The sequence below is a fragment of the Ursus arctos genome, unplaced genomic scaffold (assembly GCF_023065955.2).
Source record: "Ursus arctos isolate Adak ecotype North America unplaced genomic scaffold, UrsArc2.0 scaffold_16, whole genome shotgun sequence".
In the NCBI taxonomy this organism is placed as follows: domain Eukaryota; kingdom Metazoa; phylum Chordata; class Mammalia; order Carnivora; family Ursidae; genus Ursus; species Ursus arctos.
The window spans coordinates 20568092-20590968 of record NW_026622830.1 but is presented as its reverse complement, the minus strand read 5'-3'; the positions used below and the strand labels follow the sequence as shown (position 1 = coordinate 20590968).

The window sequence follows — 22877 nt, the reverse complement described above, 5'->3', positions numbered from 1 at the left end:
ATGCCTTAGTAAAGTTGATTTAAAACAAAGAAAGCAAAAAGAAAAAAATGCAGAGCCGTCCGGAGCCTAGAGTTGCAGAATCCATTTGTTATACATGCAGTGGTCTTGCGTGGTGTAAGCGGGGACCACTTCCAGGGGAGCCAGAGCACGGGCTCGGCAGGCTGGGCAGGTGGAAAGTCCGGTTGGAGAGGTGCGTCGGAGCCAGGTTGTGGCGGCCTTGGCGGCCACGCTGGATGTTTACATTTCAGTCTGAGATAATGGGGAATGAATGGAGACGTTCCGCTAGAGAGGGGTTTTGCGGGGAGGCTCCTCGGGCAGCACTGGGCAGCAGAGCTTGGAAGAGGAAGAGGTTGGAAGTGGAGGCCCCACTTCCACTACCCTCAGGCCAGAAATAAACCTCAAACAATTTCACAAGCAACCTTCTCCCCATCTCAAGTTGCTGAAAATTGGGCTGCCTCAAAGCCTTGAACCTTCCCCGCCCTCTCTCCCAACAGGCTCAGTTCCTCATCTGGCCGCTGATTTATAAGCACCTCGGCACGGCTGTCTCTGTCAGGAAGGGAGGCTCCTACCGACGGACTCTGACCAACCCCTGCCAGGGACGTTGCTGAGGACAGGATGATGGCCAGACCATACTGTGTGGTAGTGGCCCTGCTGCTGCTGGCAATGGTCTCTGGGTTCGGAGAAGGGGCATCCAATCCTGGGTTCGTGGCCAGAATCACCAGAAAAGGCCTGGAATATGGTAAGGGGGGGGTCAGCCTTTCCTCTGGTGCCCACTGTTGCCCACGAGAGTGGTGTGGTAACCAGGACAAGGGACCACCAGCTGGGGTTCTGCCCCTGCCTGGCTCAGAGACCTTGGATATGTCCCTCTGGGCTTCAGTGTCCTCGTCTTGAGTATCAGAGGTGAAGGATGGGACTAGACCAGCATTTTCCCCAGGGGGTCGGTGGACCACACTGGAATTGCTGGGACATATGTTAAAATACAGATTCCAAATCTCCGTCTCCTAGCAACCGAAGCTAGGCCTGGGAATCTGCGTTGTGACCATATGGTCCAGGCAACAGTGAAAAACCCAAAGGTTTGACCACGCTGCGGTGAATGAGTCTTCAAAAGCCCCACGTATCGTATCACTACTTCCACAATCTTATTGAGTAGATAAATAACGCTTGCTAGGTACCTGGCACTTTGAGTTCATGATCTAATTCAATTCCTATGCTCCAGTTGGTATCATCGCTATGACCATTGTACAGATGGGGGAAGTGAGGCTCAAGGAATTTAAGGGACATGCTTGGGAGCACACGGAGAGGAAGTGGCAAGTCCTACATTCAATCCCAGTCCGTGTGATTTCAAAGCCCGGCCGCTCGACTGTTGGGCTTGGCTGCCTCCCACCGAATGAGCTGACTCCCGCTATTTCCCCTCAGCCCGCCGATTCGGAGTAGCCATCCTGAAGAAGGAACTGTCCACGATCAAGTTGCCTGATTTCTCAGGAAGCTTCAAAGTCGGCTGGATTAAAAGCGTGAGCTACGACTTTTACAGGTGAGGTCTCCATTCTCTACTGTCAGGGCAGTGGAGGAGGCAGAATGGGGGCCTGGGTTCCTGGGGGAGGGGCATAAACATGGAATCAGCACTTGGATTAAAGCCAGAAGGGTCATGACCGGCTCTTGTGGGGCTTCTGGAAGGTACTATATGTTTCTTGAATCATCAGGATGGGAGGGAGAGCCTTAGAGATCGTTCATAGGCCCTGAGGTCAGTCCTGCAGAAACTAGCCCTAGATTTTTGCTCTGCCAGGGACCCCCAGCTACTCTCCTGATTGCCCAGATGAGGGACCTGCTTGAGATATGCTAGCCATCCCTCCAAAGCTTTTTAGGGGTCTGTAATGAAGAACTTTGAGTTTTTCTGGAACCTGATTGCATTTTATTTGCATACTGCTTCTTGAGGAAAGCATCCACACGTCACCCTAGTGAGGGATAAAGCAGGTGGCCTGATCCTGGTGAACCAGCCGCAGCTCCTCGTCTCCCTCCCTGAAAGGCGTAACTGACCTTAATCTCCCTGTAGCTTTTCCACAGTCAATCTTAGAGTCTTCACACCTTACTCTTTCTTTACCCGTTCCTTGGTTGCATGGATTTTTCTTCCCTTGGCCCCTAAGTGTCCATAATAGATTCTTGGGGATCATTTATTTATTCATCTCTGATAGAAGAGGCTGCCTCTTGGAATCCTCCCAAAGTCTCTCTGATAATTTCCCGAAGGCAGTGAGCAAAAAAGGAGCTACTTTAAATTTGTGTGTGTATACACACACACACACACACAATACCTAGGCCATGCCACTTAGAGGTCAAGGGCCCTTCCCACCACCCTAGAGCACCCCTTGCATCTGGTTTTCACGGTAGGCCACTGTGGTTTGTCCAGATCTGCCACCAACTGTGAGCTCTTCAAGGGCCGGATCCCAGTGGATGTTTGTTGCCTGAACTAATGCGTGTTGATGCGACAAGAGCCACAAACTCAAATGGCCACAGGGAGGGGGTGGTGTAGATGAGCATACCAGGCAGCGTGACTATACCCATCCCAGACCGGCCAAAAATGCAGAATCCACACGAGGAACTTCAGTGGAGGGAATCTCACACACGGAATTTTCTTGAAAGGTGTTAGAACAACCAAAAAACCAAACAGGGGACAGTGAAGCAGCCCAGAAATTAGCAACAGAAAGTCACCAACAACCCTAGAGCCCAAGAGCCTCATTCGGGGGGCTAATATGTGCCTGGCCTTTCTGGGTTTCACGGTCTGCCTTCCTTCCCCAGACTGAAGATCCATCGCTTCGAGCTCAGGAACTCGGATTTGAGGCTACGCCCACGGCAGGGGGTCACAGCCTCCCTGTCCAATAACTACATATTTGTCAGTGGGAACTGGAAGGTGAAAAAGGCTTTCGTGTGAGTAGTACTTGGGTTAGAATGTCTCTCAGACAACCAGTCTACAAAGGAGCCAGATCCGACCGTCTCCAAGCCTCCACTTATTGATCTTTAAGATGATTAATAAGAACGGGCCTCATTGATACAGCTGTGGATTAAGTAAAGTAACGGAGGTGAGGCATTTGGTAATTTGCCTTTCCGGCACACAGCAGATGCTTAAGAAATGCTGGCTGCAAAGTAGAGGCTCAGTTAGGAGAGACAGCTAGTTAGTAGGGGACTGGGGACTGGGCTTCGGGCTTCTCTTCCTGGAGGTGACTGACGTTACACCATTGTTTCCCATAACTCCCAATCAGCACCCTAGACGGTACTTTCGATGTGAGTGTGGATGGCATTTCCATCTCAGTTTCTCTGAACTTGGGCAAGGACCACTCTGGACGGCCCACTGCCTCCGTGGCCCACTGCCGCAGCTCCATCGGCCACATCAGCGCTGACATTTCCGGACAGCTAAGGTAAGTGACTCCATGCACTTGCGGGAGCTTGTCAAGATGCCTTGGCATCCAGCTCACCCATGGATGCTCCTGAGGGGGCGTAAGAGCAAGATGTAAGGTGCCCCAGGATCAGAGGTGAGCAAAGTAAGGGCCTGCGGGCCAATCCGGTCCGCCTCAGGTTTTCGTAAGGAAAGTCACAGGAGCACGGCCACGCTCACTGCTCGCATCCCGTCCGTGGCTCACTGCTCGCATCCCGTCCGTGGCTCACTGCTCGCATCCCGTCCGTGGCTCACTGCTCGCATCCCGTCCGTGGCTCACTGCTCGCATCCCGTCCGTGGCTCACTGCTCGCATCCCGTCCGTGGCTGCTTTAGAGCTATGAGAGCAGAGTGAAGCAGCTGCAACAGAGACCGTGTGGCCTGCAGGGCCCAAAATATTGACTCTCTGGCCCTTTAAGAAAAAGTCTGCTGGGGCGCCTGGGTGGCTCAGTCGGTTGAGCAGTTGAGCATCCAGCTTTTGTTTTCGGCTCAGGTCATGATCTCAGGGTTGTGGGATTGAGCCCCCATCGAGCCCCATGTCAGGCTCAGCGCTCAGCACAGGGTCTGCTGGAGATTCTCTCTCTCCCTCTCCCTTTGCCCCTTCCCCCTACTCACGCTTTCTCTAAATAAATAAATAAAATCTTGGAAGGAAGGAAGGAAAGAGGGAGGGGATGAAAGGAAGGAAAGGGAAGAAGGAAGGAAGGAAGGAAGGAAGGAAGGAAGGAAGGAAGGAAGGAAGGAAGGAAGGAAGGAAGGAGTTTGCGAATACCCAGGCAAGGTGGCCTTTAATGACAACCCAGCATTCCGAAGTGACTTGCCAGGAGGAGGTGCTCAGGGAATAGCGAAGGAATGAGGCCAGTCCCCAGAGTGACGCCTTCTCACTCTGTCTGGGTTGGCACAGCATCCCTCAGATCCTGGCAGGACACCGAGGCAGCTCAAAAGGCCTAACTGACAAGGATCTGATGACAAGAGTCTTAACAGGAGTGTGGGCAGGGTTAAGGGGTGTGTTCAGCAAGGGATGTCAAAGCACCTGGAGATGGAGACCCATGACAGTAGGGAGCTATTACGGCCCCTAGGGTTGGAGGTGAGAGGGGACGGAAGTGTTACCAGAGCCCAGAGCGAGCTGGAACTTTGGAGAAGGGGCCATGGGGCAGGCGTGTACTGGCACAGCAGGGGGCACGCCTGGGTGTAAGTGCCCCAACTCCTCCCCCCTTGCTGCCTGTGCCCCTCGTCAGCCAGACAGCAAGAGAACTCGAGAGTGTTACCCCCGCAGGACACAGAGAGGAGCGGAGGGCACAGGCCGGGGGCGGGGCAGGAGTGCGGGGTTGGAAAACAGAACAAATAGCCAATTGCCTCTTTGCTGGACATGTACTTGCTGGGTGACCGTGTTGGGGGGAACAAATGTCAGCAGAAAGGTGGGGTCCTCTGATCCTGCCAGTTTCGGGGGGATTTATATTTTGGGAACCCAGAGACGTAGCTGTGCATTTACTCAACTGGCAAGTGTTTTCTGTACAAATACTAGAGCCTTTGCACTTAAGGCTGCCATTTGGAAAAGGAAACTTAGTGGAGACTGGATAGCTTGAAACCACTGTGCTGTTTTAATTGGGTGAGCATAATACCCCATTTCTCAGGAGCAAAGCTGTGAAATTCTGTGTAGTTTACACACACACACACACACACACACACACACAGTGGAGATGGACACAGTGGGGGCCAGAAAAACATTTTTGCTGGTTTGTTAAGGTGGTGACAGCTGCATAGTTGGGTGCTATTGATATGGCCCAGAGGCATGAACACCCAGGGTCTTGACCAAAATGGGGAGTTGCTAGCCTTACTCGGTCATTCAGTTAACAAATATTTATTGATGCCCTATTATTCGTCAGATCCTGAGCTGAATTCTAGGAATATAAGATGATGCAAGAGAGATGGCGTCCCCCCTTGGTGCAACGTATATTCTAGTGGGGTGGAGACATGAAGTATTTTAATATATATTGAATTATCTTCAACATAGTGGTGATAACATGCTTATAAGGAGAGTCCAGATACTATGAATGTAGAGGGTTTACCTAACATTTGCAGCAGAAACAGTTCCTTCAAGGAAAGGATATCTGAAATGAGCCTTGAATTGTAGCAAAAGAGGAGGAGGGGAGAGCTTCTCTGGTGGAGGAAGAAGCATGTGCAAAGATCCTGAGGCATGAAAAGCCTGTGCTTCCCAGGAAGTGAGCAGAGGTCAGTGTACTTGATGGGGTGGTGATTAATTAGAAAAAGTGAAGAGACTAGGCAGGAGCCAAACTCTAGTCTCTACCCTGAAGGGAGGCAGTGGGAAGCCACTGGAGGATTTTAAGAAAGGCTGGGATATAGATTATCTGACTCCTTTAAAAAATCACTTCCTTTGCAGGAGATTAGAGCAGGGCAGATTGAGTGGAGGGAGACCAGAGGCAGTTGTCCAGGCGAGAGATGATGATGTCCCAGGGGCAGGTGATGGCAGCACAGGTGGGGGGAAGTGCCTGTGGCAGATTTAGGAGATTGGACTGAATTTGGGCAACAAGAGGAGGAATGGGACCAGGATGACTTTATGTAACTTGTGATCCATGAAAAGTTTCCTACTGCTTCGATCTGTTCTACTTAAACTCAATATTGGAGGGGTACCCAGAGATGTTGGAGGGGACAGACTTTTCTAGAAGCAACACCCCCACCCATAGCTGTCAGGGACTCCAGCCATGGTCACTATGGCCGGGGTCATTCAGACCCAGCCAGGGTCCAACGTTAAGCCAGTCTATGAGTCCTGGGCTTACTCAGGGCACAGAACCCTGGAAAGTTCAAGATGCTTTCTGCAGAACCCCCAGAAAATACTTGTGTCCAATATTACTGCATGAATTGATAATAAACATACAATTGTAATATATATCACTCAATCAGCAAGTATTGAATGGTAAAGAAAAATAGTGAAAGAAAAAAATTTTACCAGACATAATTCCACTAACTTAGTTCACTGATTTCCCACAACCTCTCACCCTCACCCTAGGTGAGAACACAGTGTGTGATGTCTGTTCTGGGCCACGATTCTCACCGAGTACTATCCGTGGTGGGGAAGGGTCTCTGAGGGCAGCTTTATCTGAAGTGGGGTTAGACTCACATCATGAGCTCCGTGAGTTTATTGACCAGTGTCCCCTCAACTCGGTGTTGAGCTGGTTGGAGGAGCTCAGTAAATGTTTGTTGAATGAATGAGTGAGTGACTACTTGCTAAACTGCCAGGTTAAGCTGTTCGGTGGATTTTGTAGTGTATAAAGAATAGGCCTGACTCCCTTCTTTCTCTTCCATTGAGGTATAAATAACACACAACACCATAGTAGTTTCGGGTATATGACACAATGATTTGCTACTTGTAATTACTGTGACATGATTGACCACAATAAATCTCGTTAACCTCTGTCGCCATGCGTAGTTACAAAATTTTCTATTGTGTTGAGAACTTTTAAGATCTACTCTTAGCAACTTTCAAATACGCAATACCGTATTATTAACTACTGTCACCAGGTTGTACATCACGTCCCCAAGACTTACTTATGTTATACCTAGAAGTTCAGACCTTCTGACCTCCTTCAACCATTTTGCTCCCTGCCCCTGCAACCACCAATGTGTTCTCTGTATCTATGAGCTTGATTGTTGTTGGGTTTTTTTTAGATTCCACGTTTAAGCGAGATCGTGTGGTATTTGTATTTCTCTGTCTGACTTATTTCACTTAACGTAATATCCTCAAGGTCCATCCATGTTGTTGCAAATGGTAAGATATCTTTCTTTTTTATGGCTGTCTAATACGTGTGTGTGTGTGTGTGTGTGTGTGTGTGTGTGTACCACATTTTCTTTATCCTTTCATCCACTGATCAACACTTAGGTTGTTTCCATATCTTGGCTACAATAAATAATGTTGCAATGGACATGGAGGTGCAGAGATCTTTTCAAAATCAGCGTTTTCATTTTCTTCAGGTAAATACCCAGAAGTAGAATTGGTGGATCATATGGTAGTTCTATTTTTAATTCGTTGAGGATCCCCCACACTGTTTTCCATACTAGTTACACCGATTGACATTCCCACGAACAGTATATGAGAGTTCCCCCCATCTGGTTGGCTCCCTTCTTGGGATAACACGGAGGAAGCTCAGATCCATGGGTGGCCTTCCTTTTGGGAGTCCTAGTTAATCATAAAGTGGATCCTGACTCTCTTTCCTCTTTCTTCCAGCTGGATCCTGAACCTCTTCCATGAAAGAATTGAAAACAATTTCAAAAATATCTTGGAACAAAAGGTAAACAAAAGGATAGGTAGCTTTGTGGTTAGTACATGGATCATTGGCATGTGCGTATTTAGTATTTGGAAACAGTCTTGTCTCTTAAGTACATTGTCATTTGAATTTGCTTAGTAAAACTTTCTTCATTCATGGTGCAAAGGCAAGCTTCAGGGCTTTCCCAAGTTTGTATGACCACATATGCTAAATCGGCATTTGGAACTGGCAGAGTGTTTGATATGTAGTTGTAGATAATGTTACAGAGAGATGGAGAAGTGACTTTGGATCCTTCCCTCACACCCTACACAAACATCAATCCAGATGGTCTAAGGATTTAAATGGCAAAACAAATCCAAAACTTTTTAGGAGAAAATCTAGGATATCTTTCTCGATAAAGGAGAGGAAAATATTCTTAAATAAGACTGACCCCCCCCCCCAAATGCACCATATTGAGAACAATAGTGGGCTAGCTTCAGTACCTCTCACCGCTGGATAAAGCCTTGGAGGCAGAGTGCCTCTTCCATTTACCTGGTGTGTATCTTTGGGCACGTTGATGGACCCCGTGGAGCCTCACTCTACTCATTTGTAAAATGGGGACAAGGACCCCTATCGTGAAGGGGGCTGGTAAAGATTTGATTCGAAAACCACTTAGCAGCACCGGGCACACAGGCTGTGCTCAGAGCACTCACCAGTGTTGCAGAGTCATTTCTCAACTGCGTTTCACCTTCTGGAATCTTCGCTCTTGAGCACATGGGTTCTGCCGTCAGACCTTTGGGGTTAGATCCCAGCTCTGCCCCTTTGCTGGCTGTGATGCCGTGGTTAACTGGCTTACCCTCTCTGAGCCTAGGGATTCTTGTCTGTAAAACAGGAATAATGACAGCATCTACCCTGCAGGGCTGTTGGGAGGACCGTATGACATCATACACACAGGGCCTCGAACAGAGGACGGGAAGAGTAAATGGTGCGAGGTTATTTTCGTTGCCATTTATGCCCCAGTCGCCCGGTACGGCAGGCTGAGGCCAGAGGCAAGCTGTGGTCTCTGCCCTACAAATAAAGGAAACATGGTCCAGAAAACTCTGGATACCATGTGTCCAGGGGAGGATGGGGCAGGTGCCAGAGAGGCTGAGCCGGAGGAGTGGTCAGTTTCAGGGGATGGGGGAGCTGACTGTGTCCCCACGGGGCTGAGAGTGTGAAGAGAGCTATGAGGAGAGAGAGGACCCCTGACCAGGGGACTTGGGGTGGATGAAGTCAGGCCCCCGAAGGGCTGGCTGCCCGGGTGGCGCTGCCCTTACCGTGTGCCCCAGGAGAGGCCAGGTCAGGCCCACGGGACACAGGCTGGCTTGGTGTTTGCACAAAACATTGGTTCCCAAAGTGGGGAAGCTTCCCCAAACGAAGTGTTGACTTTCAGTGATGTGGAGCTTTGGTATTGCGTCATGCAGAATGACGGAATGACGAAGGGATCCCCTTTGCAGTCCTTTTTCTCTCTCTCTTTACACCAAAGGGAAATCTCAGTTTGGGACCAATGTATCCTGAACACTTTTAACAAAAAAGGGCCGTTATGCAACTAGGCGACCCTATCTAGCCTGGCTTCCAGAACATTGTTTCAGTCCCTTGTATTCTTTTTCCCCAGTTATATCATGTTTATGCCAAGGGATGCCAGTTTTCCATTGACAAGTGATACAAAGTTTTTGTATTTTTTATTAAATGAATGTGATTTTTAAAAGGCCATTTGATGTTAAGTGGGTAGTAAAGTGAATAGGTGAGATAGGCAAAGTCATAGAGAGGGTGTAGGAATAGCTGAAGTTAGGAAATCGGAAGACGGGGGACTTCTGGGACCTCCCAAGCTGAAACTCGTCATGTACAGAGAAGTAGGTTGGTGGCCCGCTGAAGAATGGGATTCCTTCTGGCTTTGCTTTGGGGCCCTCTGGTGGCCCTAGTCAGTACTGCCTGCAGACCAGGCACCACACTCCTTAGGATCCCTTATTCCCAGATAGCCAGGAGCCTGAACCCAAAGAGAAGGGGCTGAGGAATGAGATGATACTTTAGGAGCTGCCTCCTACACCTGGAAGCTCTCCTGCTTTGCCTCTCGGCTCTCTAATAAATGTGTTTATGGGCTATACTTCTTGCCACTTACTTCCTGCCAAGACATTGAACAGAGGACCATGACAATAGCAGACCCAGAGCAGTGCCAACTTGGCCACCATTCACTTTTAATGTGGGTTCCAGAAAAGTCTATGCACTTAAGCTGGACCCATGTATGTGGCCCAGCCCAAATGGGACAGTGACGAAGCACGGTGTGTTGACGGAGGTAGTGGCCTCTTCTCCCTTTCAACACACTCCTCCACCCCTCACACACCTGCCTACAGGGTGAGGAGAAAAGCCAGGTTTCCTGGAGGGCGGTGGGGGAGGGGCAGGGCCCCGGACAGAGGGAGAGGGGAACTCACCTGACTTTCTCCACCACTTTCTGCAGATCTGCGAAATGGTCAGGAAGTCAACCACGTCTCACCTGGAGCCCTATCTCCGGACTCTGCCAGGTTTGGAGGCCCCCCTCCCTTCTCTGGGTACCATCAGATGTCATGACACCAACTACCCCCAGACCATCACCATCATCTCCCAAGAGCCCCAGGAGAACTTTCCCCTTCGAGTACCTCTCCATCCTACAGAGCTGGATATGGGGTGACCACCTCTCTTGGGGGTCTGTTCTGGAGGTAGAGGAGTAAGGCAACTAAGCATCGTGACTCGGAAACATGCTGGGAGCACGAGGTGGGCAGAGGATGACAAGCACGTGGGAGAAGCACGTGTTGGCTCTGTCCTGGCTGCTTTAACAAGACAGGGATGCTCTGAAATCCCTGCGTAGGGCCAGGGGTCCACCCAGCCCTATCCCTCTGGCTGCCATAGGGAACTTCTACAGTCACATATCAGGTCAGGTCTCCCCCTGTTCTTGGAACCCATCAAAGACTCCTCTGACTCTCAGGACACTGAGCCCCGCTTTGAGTGACAAGGCCTTGCTTGGTCTGGCAATGTGGCCGGCCACACAGTCCCTATATGCCTCCAATGTTATTAATTCCTCTAATACACGCTCTATGCCTCTACTATGCTCTGACTGCTACAAGATCTTTGCACGTCATTCCGTCTGCCAGGAACGTCCTTCCCCCACATCCACCCCTTTCACCCAGTCAACACGCGTTCTTCCTTCAGATCACAGCCCAAGCAATACTTCCTCTGACTCCCTGTCCAAATCAGGTTGCAACCCCCTCCCCCTCACCATTTTACCCTCTGTTATATGACTGGTATCATCCGATGGACTTATGCTATCTAAAAGAGTTGAAATTTTACATTTATTTGCTCAAGTATTTGATTGTCTTTCCCTTCCCCCTCCCAATCCTTGACTGCCAAAGGACAGAGACTCTATCTCACGCAACTGTTTCAGGAGCCCCTTGCATTTTGCCTGGCATATAGCGGGTGTTCAATAAATATTGAATGAATGAATGAATGAATGAATGAATACTGCACTCTCTTTGTGACTGAAGGTACCATGGATCAGCCCCAGCCCCATTTCCATTCTCCAAAGGCAACAGTCCATGTGAAAGGAGAGCCCTGGAATTGTGCAGTGCACAACTCACACAGCTATGTTTGACTCCCCTATTCGTAACACTGTCTCTTTCCTGTTCCACAGTTATCTTAATGATTGACCAGGTTGCTGGCATTGACTACAGTTTAGTAGGTGCTCCCCAAGTGACTTCTCAAGTCCTAGACACACCCTTCAAGGTAAGTTGCTGTGGAGAAAGGACCTTAGAGCTAAGGACTGGCAGAAAATAAGTACTAATTCCCAAAGTTGGCTCCTACCCTCCTTCTCTAGTTCATCTGCCCATAAGTTCCCATCCCTGACCAGTGCCCACAGCAGCAGTAGGAAACTAATATGCCCCCTCTTCATTCCAGTCTCTTCCACAGTTCCCTGGGGGTTGAGCCAGGTCTTGGAGTGCCATCTTCCTCCCATTTTATTTACTTAGCAAACACTCATATGCTTCTTACTAGGTGCCAGATGCTGAGTATTTGTACAAATGTTCACTTACGTAAATGTACGCATAGGCCCATCAGCACCATTCTCATTCTGCAGATGAGGGGCTGAGGCGCAAGGGAGCGAGGGACCTGCTCAACGTCCCAGAGCCAGTACATGACAGTTAATCTCTAGAGTCCCTGCTTTCCACCACCAGGCCGCATCCTGAGCCCAGAGAACACAACACATACCTCCCCAGCCGACCTGTAAGAGGGGGATTTCAGGCAGCTGTCAGGGTCTAAATATTGTGGGGCTAGAAGGAAACTGTCAGGACCCCAGGCCCACATTCTGGAGAGGAACCACCACCCAGACCACCACGCAGGGCACAGGAGGCTTCCCCGGGCTCTGGATGCCTCTGCCTGGCACCCTGTCTGGTAGGAACCTTGGGGGGGTGACGTGTCCTTCTGTCTCCAGGGTGAATTCTTTGGCCGAAACTGGCATTCCCCAGCCCCCTTCGATGCTCCGACCATCAGGCTGACAGAGAAACATGACCACATGGTCTACTTTGCTGTCTCTGAGTATGTCTTCAACACAGCCAGCCGGGTTTACCACCAGGCTGGGCGCATGAACTTCACCATCCAAAACAAGCACGTGAGTAGGGGAGGGAGAAGGCTGGGGGGGGCTGCGGATCCCAGGAGAGAGCGTCAGGCCAGACTGTAGCGAAGCTTGGGGGTTTTCAGGAGCCAGGGAAAGAATGTATAATCCGAAGCCTGCCAAATAGGGGTTCAAATCCAGGCTGCGCATGTGCACCCCAACAGTGCCTGGTCCCCAGGGATTGCGTGAGAGATTGTCTGTTAAGAGCTTGGCGTCTGATGCACGATGCGTATGAGCCATTACTGGCACTACTTTAAAAAAACACAGCAGACTCTGCAGTGTCATATCGGGTCCTCCAGGCAGCAGATGCCAAGGCCACACTAGACTTGGAAGAGATGGATTAGGGGAACGCCCGCAAAGGGGAAAGGGGAGAGGAAGGAGGAGTAGGAGGGGACAGACTTCCCACGGAGCTGTGGAGGAGAGGGGAAGGCAAGCACACTGGGGAGAAGTGCTGCCTGTCCCGCAGCTCCGCAGCTCCGAGAAGCCTCAGCTCAGCGGAGGGAGAGCACAGAGCGGAGCCCCTTCTCAGAGGAGTGCCCTAGCAGGCAGAAATCAGATGAGCCCGGCTCCAGGCTAAAATCCTGTGCGTGATCTTTCCAGCCTGACCACAGGCTATTAGGAAGGCTTGACCTGGGGGCTCCTCCCAGACTAGACTTGGTGCCAGGCTAGTGCTCAGCAGTCTCCAGAGGGAGCTGTGGTCAAGGACTCAAGCCTCCGCCCCATCCCCTCCTGGGCTGGGGCTGGTGGTGCTCTCAGGTTGATCTGCATTCCAAGCCTAGACACCTCGTTCAGAGGCCTCCTTATGGATGGGGGGGGGGGGGGAGTGGGGGATCCTCAGATGAGACTGTTCGGGTGCCTCTGCTGAGACCCCCTTGCTGGGGCCTGGAGGACAGCTTTCTCCAGTCTGACTCGGTACTCAGTACTTTTCCACTAGCTCTGCTCTCCCTCCTCCCCCTGGGACCATAAACCAGCAAGAGCCTTTTCTCTGGGGCTCCTCTGGCAATAAGGTGACCCCCCTCCTCCCCTCTGTCGATGCATCTGACCTCACAGGGGTCATGCCACAGGGGAAATGGAGTAGTGGGGGCCAGCACCCCTTGCAGTGGAGCCTCTTGCTTACACTATCACAGTAAGAGAATGAGGGCTTGTCACTTTCAGTGTGGCTCATTGTCTTGATCCTGCCTGCGACTGGACAAAATTCTCTAGCGCTACACGGGCTGTGCTGGGTCAGGGGCTGGGGGCTGTCTGGGAGAGCATAGCCCCAGCGTGAATGGCTGTCAGCCAACTGCCCTTCTCGCAGGGGACCCCCTGAAGGGAGGTCTGAGCCGTGAGCCCCCACAGCCAAGCCCTATAGGAGCCGCCCAGGTAAAGAGGGAATCTCGAGGGAGGAGAGAGGGAGGAAGGTGGGCTGTGTGCAGGTGCAGGCAGCGCTCACCAAGCTGGAAGACCAGCAAGGCAGAGGGGCGGGGAGAGAACACCAGGAGAGAGGGTTAGAAAAGGTTTGGACGGCCATATCTGGAAATGGATTCAATCCAGGTTGTAGTGGTTATGAGCTCTCGGTGGCCTCGAGGGGAGCAACCTAAGAAATAATAAATAACAAAAACAGACAGTAACTAAGTGTTGACTGAGATTCCAGGCACTGGGCTTAGGGCTTTACCACGCACCGTCTCATTCAGTCCTTGCCCATGCTGCATGGTGAGTGCTATGATTATCACCCCCATTTCACAGATGCAGGACCTAATAAGTTTGCCAACAGGTAGTCAGCTAAAAAATGGCGGGAGTAGTATCGAACCTAAGCCGTCTGACTACAGAGTCCGTATTTCTAACTGCTACCATGTCCTGCATCTCAAGTAGCCTCCTGCTTCTCCTACTGCAGATTCCCATGGACTCTCCCATCCGCCTGCACACCAGCTCGTTCCGGACCATCATTCCTCGGGTAAGACCTCTGAACACTCATCACAGAGATCTTGACCTGGACCAAGTGTGGAGAGTAGTTGCACATGAGTGAGCTGTGCAGAGACTTTTCTCCTGCCCTCCCCCTGAGCCTCTCCCCTCTTTCCCCAGCTGGCCAGGTTGAACCCCAATATGGAACTAGAACTTGAGACGTCACCTGAAACAGCTTACCTATTAGAACAGTGGGTAAAGATAAAAGTCATTAAACTAATTTTCATGTACAAAAATTCCCATCATTGTCTGACCCCTTGTGGCATAAAGACTCAGGATCTGGATTCGGATTGATTGCCCGTGTTTGAATCCTGGGTCTGCTGTTCTCTGTCTTTGGAACTCCATCTTGTCAGGCCTCAGTTTCTTCATCTGTCAAACGGGGATGACAAGAGTACCTGCCCCACTGGGTCGCTGGGAGGATCACGTGGGAGATAATAGCACTTAAGCAGTGCAAATAGACAAGATCCTTCTGGGGCACGAGGAAGGGGGACGCACATTGGGCAGGCTAATAATTTGGGGCTAGGCCAATCATTGATATTTGTCTGATGTTTATGTAGAGATTAGCTGAAAAGAGACAGAAACACAGTGGAGAAGAACAATCAGCCTCCCTTCTCTTGAACCAGGCAATTCAGCTCCAGCCCCAAACTTACACTGTAGTAAACACAAGCTGGCCTGCATCGAAGGCAGTATGGTGACCATCGCTGTTACTGCAGCGTGCCCATTAGGGTGTCTCACTTTATTAGAGTGTCCTTTCCAACCGCAACAGTCGCCTATTGGAAAGGAGTTCTGGAAAAAAACTGCCCTTCAGCCTGCAATATTTCCACTGCTGGTTTAAGGCCCTTGGAGATTCAGGCTTTGGGTATCTGCCCATCTGGCCTTCCCTGATATATCTCGGGCTCCCTGTCTGTCTCCCGCCCTCCCCCGAGCCTCTGTTCTCTTTCTCCAGCTGGCCAGGCTGTACCCCAATACGGAGTTAGAGCTTGAGATGTCACCTGAATCAGCTCCTTTCCTGAGGTTCACCCCTGGAAACGTGACCCTCATGCCGGTGCTAGACATCCAGGCCTTCGCTCTCCTGCCCACCTCCTCTGACCGCAAGCCACTCTTCCAGCTCAGGGTGGTAAGTCTGATCTCTGGACAGAGCAGCAAAGGATTACATCTGCCAGGGGGTAAGCCCCTCCTTCCACCGAAGGACTGGGAGGCAGATAGATGCTGGAGGCTACTTCGGCCTGGGGGGACGTTGCATTTCTGGCCACAGCAGCCAGGCTTCCCAAGGGTGTACTTCATCAAATCACAGTCAGAATTGCTAGAAACCTTAAAAGTCATTCACTCCAGCTAAGTTGGACAATTTTAGCTTACTCACTGTTACATTTGCTATAAAAATAGGTTTAATCTGAAGCATAACTCTTTTGAAATTGTTATAAACAAAATCATTAAATTACCTTTTTAAAGAAGGTATAAAATGTAAAGAGCTCTTACGACGGCAATACTCTCCGAACTGATTTACACATTCAACCCAATCCCTCTCGAAATTCCAGCTGGGGTGTTTTTGTTGTTTTTTTTTTGACACGCCGATCCTAAAATTTATATGTAAATTCAAGGGGACCCAGAACAGCCAAAACAATCTTGAAAAAGAAAAACAAACTGTAGAACGCATAGCTCCCTGTTTCAAAGCTTGCTATAAGGCTATAGCAGTCAAGATAGTGCAGTACTGGTGCAAGGGTAGACATACGATCCACGGACTAGAATTGAGAATCCAGGGATAAATGGCCATATTTATAGTCTACTGATTTTCAACAAGGGGACCAAGACAATTCAACGGGGGAAAAAAGCTTTTAAGAAATGGTGCTGGGGCAACTGGATATCCACATGCAAAAGAATGAAACCAGATACCTTCCTTAGACATACACAAAAATTGACTCCAAGTGGACCCGAGACCCAGATGGGAGAGCGAAAATCACCAAACTCTCAGAAAAAAAGCCACAGTACTAAATCTTCATGACCTTGGGTTAGGCAAAGCCTTCTTAGATACAACTCAAAAGCATGAACAAAAAAATTAAAAATGGATAAGTTGGACGTCACCAAGGTTAAAAACTTCATGCTTCAAAGGACATAATTCAGGAAAGTGGAAAGACAACCCACAGGAGAGAAGATATTTGCAAATTGTATATATGAGAAGGGACTTGTATCCAGAATATATAAAGAACTCTTACACCTCGGTCATCAAAAAAGACAATCCAATTTCAAAATGGGCAAAACACTTCCTCCTCTGGGAAGATTGAGTAGATGTCCATTTACCTCCCTGCTCTTGCTGAGTCCAACCCAAACCTTACACATTACATATAAAACAAACAAGAAAACTCTGAAAGGCAGAGAGAAAAAGATAGATAAGCCAGGGGCCTCCAGATCTAGGGAATAACATGATGATGAGCTCCCTGGGGTTTCTTTTTGCCCTGCATACGCCAATTTGGGGCAACCCAGAAACACCAACAGGCGTGAACAAAAAGAGCCCCAACAACACTGCCTCTCTCTAGCCAAAGGACCAAAAAAGGGGCAGCCTGGTAAGATAGAAAACTTGTAAACAATCAATAACTGTGCTCCTAAAGCCAAACACCAGAGAAAAAGCTCTGGCCCTAACCCCACCCAGGCCAGTAAAGGCTGACTGGGGATCCGAGACTGACACTGGCATGAGGCTGTAACAACACGCCCTAACGTCCCTGCTGGGGGGTGTCAGTGGAACAGAGAAAAGAACAAATGAATTAAGATATAGAACAACAGAAATTACCCTATCTGAACTCATAGCCTGAAAAAAATGAACGCAGCCTCGGGGACCTGTGGGACTACAACAAGAGACCTCCTCTTCCTGTCCTCAGAGTCTCTGGAGAGGAGAAAGTGGGAGGGGCTGGAAAAAGTACTCAAAGAAATAATGGCTAGAAATCCCCCAGATTCAATCATCTGGTTCAACCCCAACCCTCGACAGGCCAGGCTCCATCCTCACACCCAGCTGGCAGTTGGTGGTGTCTTTAAAGGTCCCTAGGGCTCAGGGACTCTCTGGACTTCTCTTAGTAGCCTGCTTCCAAGCTCAGTCATGCTTCTTGGTGGATAGTCTCCCCATTCGAATGCTCTGTGTCTTTAGCCTGGGCTTGTTTGCCCTTCTTGATGCTTCCATTAAGACCTCTAAAACCTCAGCTCACCTTTCTTAAAGTCAGCTGTAGAGCCACGAACATTCTGCATCCTCAGCCCATAATCCTTGGGTAGCTGCTTTTCACCCACATGTCCCACATCTGGCTGAGGTTTCTATTTCTGAAGATTTGTCTCCTGGACTGAGAGACAACAGGATTTCTACATTACCTGAGAGGCTGGGTTTTTGCTTTTCTAGACAACCAACATCTCCGCCACCATCAGTGTGAGCTCGGACAGGATTGTTGGTTCAGTGACCACAGGAAGGTAAGAGGCCATGGGCAAGGGGAGGAAATGGGGTAGGATGGGGATAACCCCGCAGCCCCCAGAGCATCTAGTCCGTTCACTGATAGGGCTGGCGTTGACCCTGGGGGACGGAGGTCTCCACTGGGGCTGGCTTATCCTCCAATCCGGGTGCCCCTTTGGAAAGGCGTGTTGACAGTGCCTCAGTGAGGGAGGTGAACTGCTGCAAAGGGATTACTTAGGAGCCATAATCTAGTTGGAAGACATGGGGCTTTGCAAGGACTTTATATATAAGATTGAGAAAAACTGTCAGTACTGCGTTTCAAAAAAGGAGATTTTAGATGGAGGATTAAAGGTACCCCAAGGCACTCTTTGCTGCTGCCCTGCCCGGATACCCCACAGGCACATACTCAACCAGTGAGTCAGTGGGCAGGAGGGACTACACCGCCAGCAGGGGCTGGCCCATGCCCTGGTGCGTCCTTCTCTGGAGCCCTCACCCATGCCGCATGTCCCACCTACTCTGGGTGCTGCAGAGCAGATGCAGTGGGTGCGTCAGAGGAACTAATTCCTGGCCTCGGGGGTCGATACCTGTCGGCTGAGAGAGTGCACTGAGTCCATTAAAATGAACATCTTCTTAAGGCATCTTTAAAAAGAGAAGCTAAGGGTGAGCATGTGGGCATTTTTTGGAGGTCCCAGAATTTGAGTTTGTGCCTCAGCCTGCCTTGGGGGTCTGCGGTATCCGAGAGGACAGACAAGGGCTTGGACTGCGGAGAGAGAGCAAAATGAGGAGGACATAGGTGGTCCTCACACAGTGGTTTTACCAAGGAATTAGCAAAACTACTCTGCCCCATGAGCAGAAAGCAAAATATTGGCCCAGGGCAGTTAGAATCCCTGAACAATGGGGCCAGGGCAGCAGCCAAGAGGATCAATGGGGGGATTGGGGTTTGGCTTCTATAGTGACAACACCCGAGGGCCCCTGAGTCGCTCTGCCTTTCTTCCCTCCTCCGGGTGCCAGCTGTTTGCCGGCATCACGCAGGTGCTCTCCCTCCCATTGTTATTGTCTATTCCCACATTATACAAATAATGCCTGCTCATGGCATGGAAATTGCAAAAGTATTTAAAAAAAAAAAAACATACCCCCCATTACCCTGCCACATAGAGACTATCGCTACTAATAGTTTCACGTTTCCTTCCAGTCTTTTTTTTTTAATACACTTTTACGTCATTGGACATACAGAGCACTACTCTTTGCTTCCCACTTTTTCCAGTTAATTTTTATACCATCTTAACTTATTTAAGTTATTGAAGATGCTCAGTAACGGTAATTTGCAACAATGTCACTTCCTCTTAAATCGCTGTGATGCTGAAAGCCTTAAATGCGCAAGCACCACATTGCAGAGGAACCCTCGGGCGCCCGCCCCCCAGAAATGGCCTTGCCCATAAGCGCTGCACTCCCCACTGGGGTAACTGCGAGGAAGTAGCAGCCACGGCGTGGGGTGACCCGTGCTTCTCTTTCTCTGCACAGTAAGCTGAAATTGGAACTGAAACACTCCAACGTCCGTTTCATCAACGTGAGTGGTTTTCTCCCAGCATCTCTTGTGTATCTTCTCCAAGCAGGGCTTCAGGGGGCTCCAGGAGAAGCGCCAAGGCCCCCGAGAAGACTGCGCTGCAGTCTTGCCGGAAGTGACGCCATGTCTGAAAGTTAATCGTCTAAGAAGGGCACTGCCTGAGGGCTCACGGGGAGACAGGCCGGACATGAAGAGCACGAGCTTTGAAGGAAGATAGATCTGGGCTCTTAGACCAGCCGTGCCACTTGTTACTGTGTGACCTTGGGAAAGTAACTTAACCTTTCTGAGCCTCAGTTTCCTTGACTGTAAAGTGGGAATACACACTATTTACTTCAACCACTTCAGATGGGAACTGTAGCATGAAATGGGGCAATGAATTTAGGAAGACACTTTGACAAAATGCTTCACACGTAGTACGCTCTCAGTGTATGCTCACTATTGTAATAATAGTGGCTTGGGCGCGCAATGCCTTACCCAAATCCTCAGGGCTGATGCGCTTCAGAATTGAGAATTTATGAGAGGTCATGTGGAGCAGGAACTATAGGTGATAGAACTCTTCCAGCAGGATCTGGGGCAGCACTCTGTAATCAGACACATTAATACTTCTGCAACAGATTTTTAAAATATCCACACGAAGTGGAATAAAGAAACACTAAATATCCCCATGGCGATTCAGGTCATGTTTTGCCATAAAATGAGCTTGTACGTACCGGTAGAGAATGAAGTCCAGAGACTGGAGTTGGGGAGATTGTGAATAAGGAGCTGTCTATCTGCAGTGGTGACAGTCACAGGCAACCTGTTTTGTAAGTGGGAGGGCATGTCGGTGTTTCTGGAGGCGGGGCGGGGGGCGGGGCAGCGAGATGTTCTTCCCTCAGACTCCGGTTTTCATTCATGTCCTGTCTGCTCCCTTTGTTCTGCCCGCCCCCCCCCCCCCCCCCCCCCCCGCTCCAGGTGGAGCTGATGGAAGCCATCCTCAATTACTACGCGCTCCACACCATATACCCCTCTCTCAATGGTGAGAATGATACTGGGCGCCTGGGTGGCTCCGTGGGTTCAGTGTCTCACTCAGTTTCAGTTCAGGTCATGGTCTCGGGGTCCTGGGATCAAGCCCCGAGTCGGGCTCCGCACTTAGTGCAGAGCCTGCTTGGGATTCTCTCTCTCTTCCTTTGCCCCTCCCCCTGCTCATGCTCGCTCTCTCTCTAAAATAAATAAAATAAAATCTTAAAAAAAAAAAAAAGGACAGCTGCTACTGACTGCCCTGTGCAAACGTTAAATTCTATCCTTTCTGTAGGATTCATGGATCAGTCATTTAGTCATTCAACAAGCTGAGCCCCTCTTCTGCGCTGGCGGGGGTCCTGGCAATCCGTTGGGCTTGCCCTCATGGAGTTTACGCTCTGTTGGGAAGGGAGATGTGTAATAGGCAGTGACAACCAGTGTGATAAATGCTGTGACACGAAGCACAGGGGGCTGCAGGAGCTGGGAGGGGGCACTGAATGTGACTCAGAGGTCGGTCCAGACTTCCAGGAGGCGAGGGTCACGTTGAGTCCCAAAGCACAGGGAGGTAGGCCAAGGGAGGAGGGGCATTCCAAGCCGTACCTGGAGAACACCTGGTCTTAGCACACCTGGGTTCTGGACCAGGTTAGGTCACTGACTTGCCAGGTGACCGCGATGGAAATGGTGCTCAGCACGGTGGCTGCCTGAGAACCCAGCCGGCCTCCCCCCATGCCAGGGCCTTCTCCGCCCGGCCTCACCATCTGTCTTTTACCACTATGAGATAAGAGCAGGGCAGTTGTCCTAGAAAAGACAAAGGGGAGGAGATGGTGGTCCTCGGGGATGAGTCCCTGGTCAGAATCACAGCATGCCCCATCCCGGGCCCCTCTGGCGGGTGGAGGCTGTCCACATCTCTCCCCTCCTGAAGAAGCCGCATTGACCAGGCATCCGCATCTCCGTGCCCCCCCAACAGAAAACCAGCCCTGAATCCAATAGCCAACCACATTTCGAAGTAGCCTGTCCTCTCACAGGCCAGCGGCAAATGCCACAAGCATGTGTCCGCACCTCCCCAGCCTTCCCCATCCAGCCCGTGTTTCTCTGCTCTTTATCTTCCAGCAAAGCTTGAGGAGGGCTTCCCTCTCCCTCTGCCAAGGGACACCCACCTCAACAGCTTGGAGCTCCAAGTCCACGAGGTCAGTGAGACGTGGGGTCTGGGTGGGGAGCTCTAAGACCTCCTGGGAGGGCTGCTTCGGGGCTGGTAGAATTAGGGGGAGCCCCTGACTCCCACTGACATCCTAGAACTAATGTTTATAGAAAAAAATACTTTTGTTTTAAATTTTGGAGTATAGAGGGCAAGTGTTGATTGTGTGGAATCTTGACTTCCACGTGAGCTCAGTTTCCAGTAACTCAGTTCAAACACGTCAACTGAGGATCAACACTGTGCAGGGCCCATTAGCCACGTAGGGCAGGAAGAGAGTGTGCAGAGGAGTCCGATTAGATGTCACCTTTCGGGGTTAATGAGCCAGAAACCCCTTGGTGGTGTGAGAATCTCCACGGGCCCCGGCCAGCCTTCCGGCCCGCAGCAGCAAGGGATGGGCCTGGAGCAAAACCGAGCAGGCCTTCAGGGCAAGAAACACATCAGGAGTGGGGACAGGGACAATGACAGTTCACTCTCTAACTCCAGAGGTAGCCATGTCTTCCCTGTTCATAGCATGTTCTTACTCTAAGGGAATCCTGGACTACGTCCTCATAAACTAATTGTGTGAGGGGAGTGAATTCAGGCAGCACCCAGATGTGCACTGTTCTCCTGGGAGAAAAAGCTTTTGGAGGAGGACAGTGACATTCGTGCGTGTCTTCCGGAAATCAGAATATTGGGAAATGCAAATAAATTCCCAGGGTCAGGCAGCTAAGAGGGACAGTGTTTTCTAAAGGCCTCCAAGGCCTACAGGCATGGTTTTTGCACTTACCTGGTTTTCGGGCCAAGTGAGAACTTGCCTCTTCCCCTGAAGGTTTCTCTTCCAGGAAGATCCTATCCTCTGCAGCTCAGAAAACGGTCTTTCTTGTCTGTCCTTTTTGCCTTCTCTCCAGAATTTCTTGCTCTTGGGAGCCAACCTTGATTAGGCTGAACATTGAAGAAGGAGCAGCGTGGCTGGAGGAGGGGACGACACCACAGCTGGGCCTGCCCCCGCCCCCGTGGGGGGTCCAGAGGCTGCAGCCGCTCTGCCTCCACTCACCATGAGGGCCTCCTCCACGTGGACACTCGTCACCGGGGAGCCTGGGGCACCCGAAGACACCCCTGACCGTGGGACACCTTCCCCACCCCTCTCCTCCTCCTTCCTGTGCCCTTTCCTGCCCCCCTTTGCAGCTGTCCTTAGCCTTACTCTGGGCAGCCACTAGAATAAACTTCAGTGAAGGGGGGAAGCGTGAGCAGTGTCCAGTCACCGCAGAGCTCAAAGCACGCTGCTTATCGTTAAACATGAACTTAGTTGGACGTGTCCTTTGATGTTGTGGTTACAGGAGCAGAAGTGAGACAACGTGGGCTTAAAACCTTGTGTTGCCACTTCCTTGGTGCATAATATTCACTGAGATGGGAGCAGAGACC

General features: G+C 50.5%; 1 protein-coding gene across 1 annotated transcript; it reads left to right on the top strand.

The window, feature by feature from the left end:
• The first annotated feature begins 532 nt into the window (after nucleotides 1-532).
• On the top strand, nucleotides 533-22693 carry LOC113258593 (lipopolysaccharide-binding protein-like). Its single transcript, XM_026503491.4, has 15 exons — nucleotides 533-739; nucleotides 1417-1531; nucleotides 2791-2919; nucleotides 3252-3407; nucleotides 7663-7726; nucleotides 10176-10239; nucleotides 11382-11473; nucleotides 12177-12353; nucleotides 14230-14289; nucleotides 15244-15414; nucleotides 17674-17741; nucleotides 19243-19288; nucleotides 20237-20300; nucleotides 21392-21468; nucleotides 22364-22693. The coding sequence occupies exons 1-15, from the start codon at nucleotides 616-618 to the stop codon at nucleotides 22394-22396; spliced, it is 1440 nt and encodes a 479-aa protein (XP_026359276.2). The 5' UTR covers nucleotides 533-615; the 3' UTR covers nucleotides 22397-22693.
• Nucleotides 22694-22877: the final 184 nt, after the last annotated feature.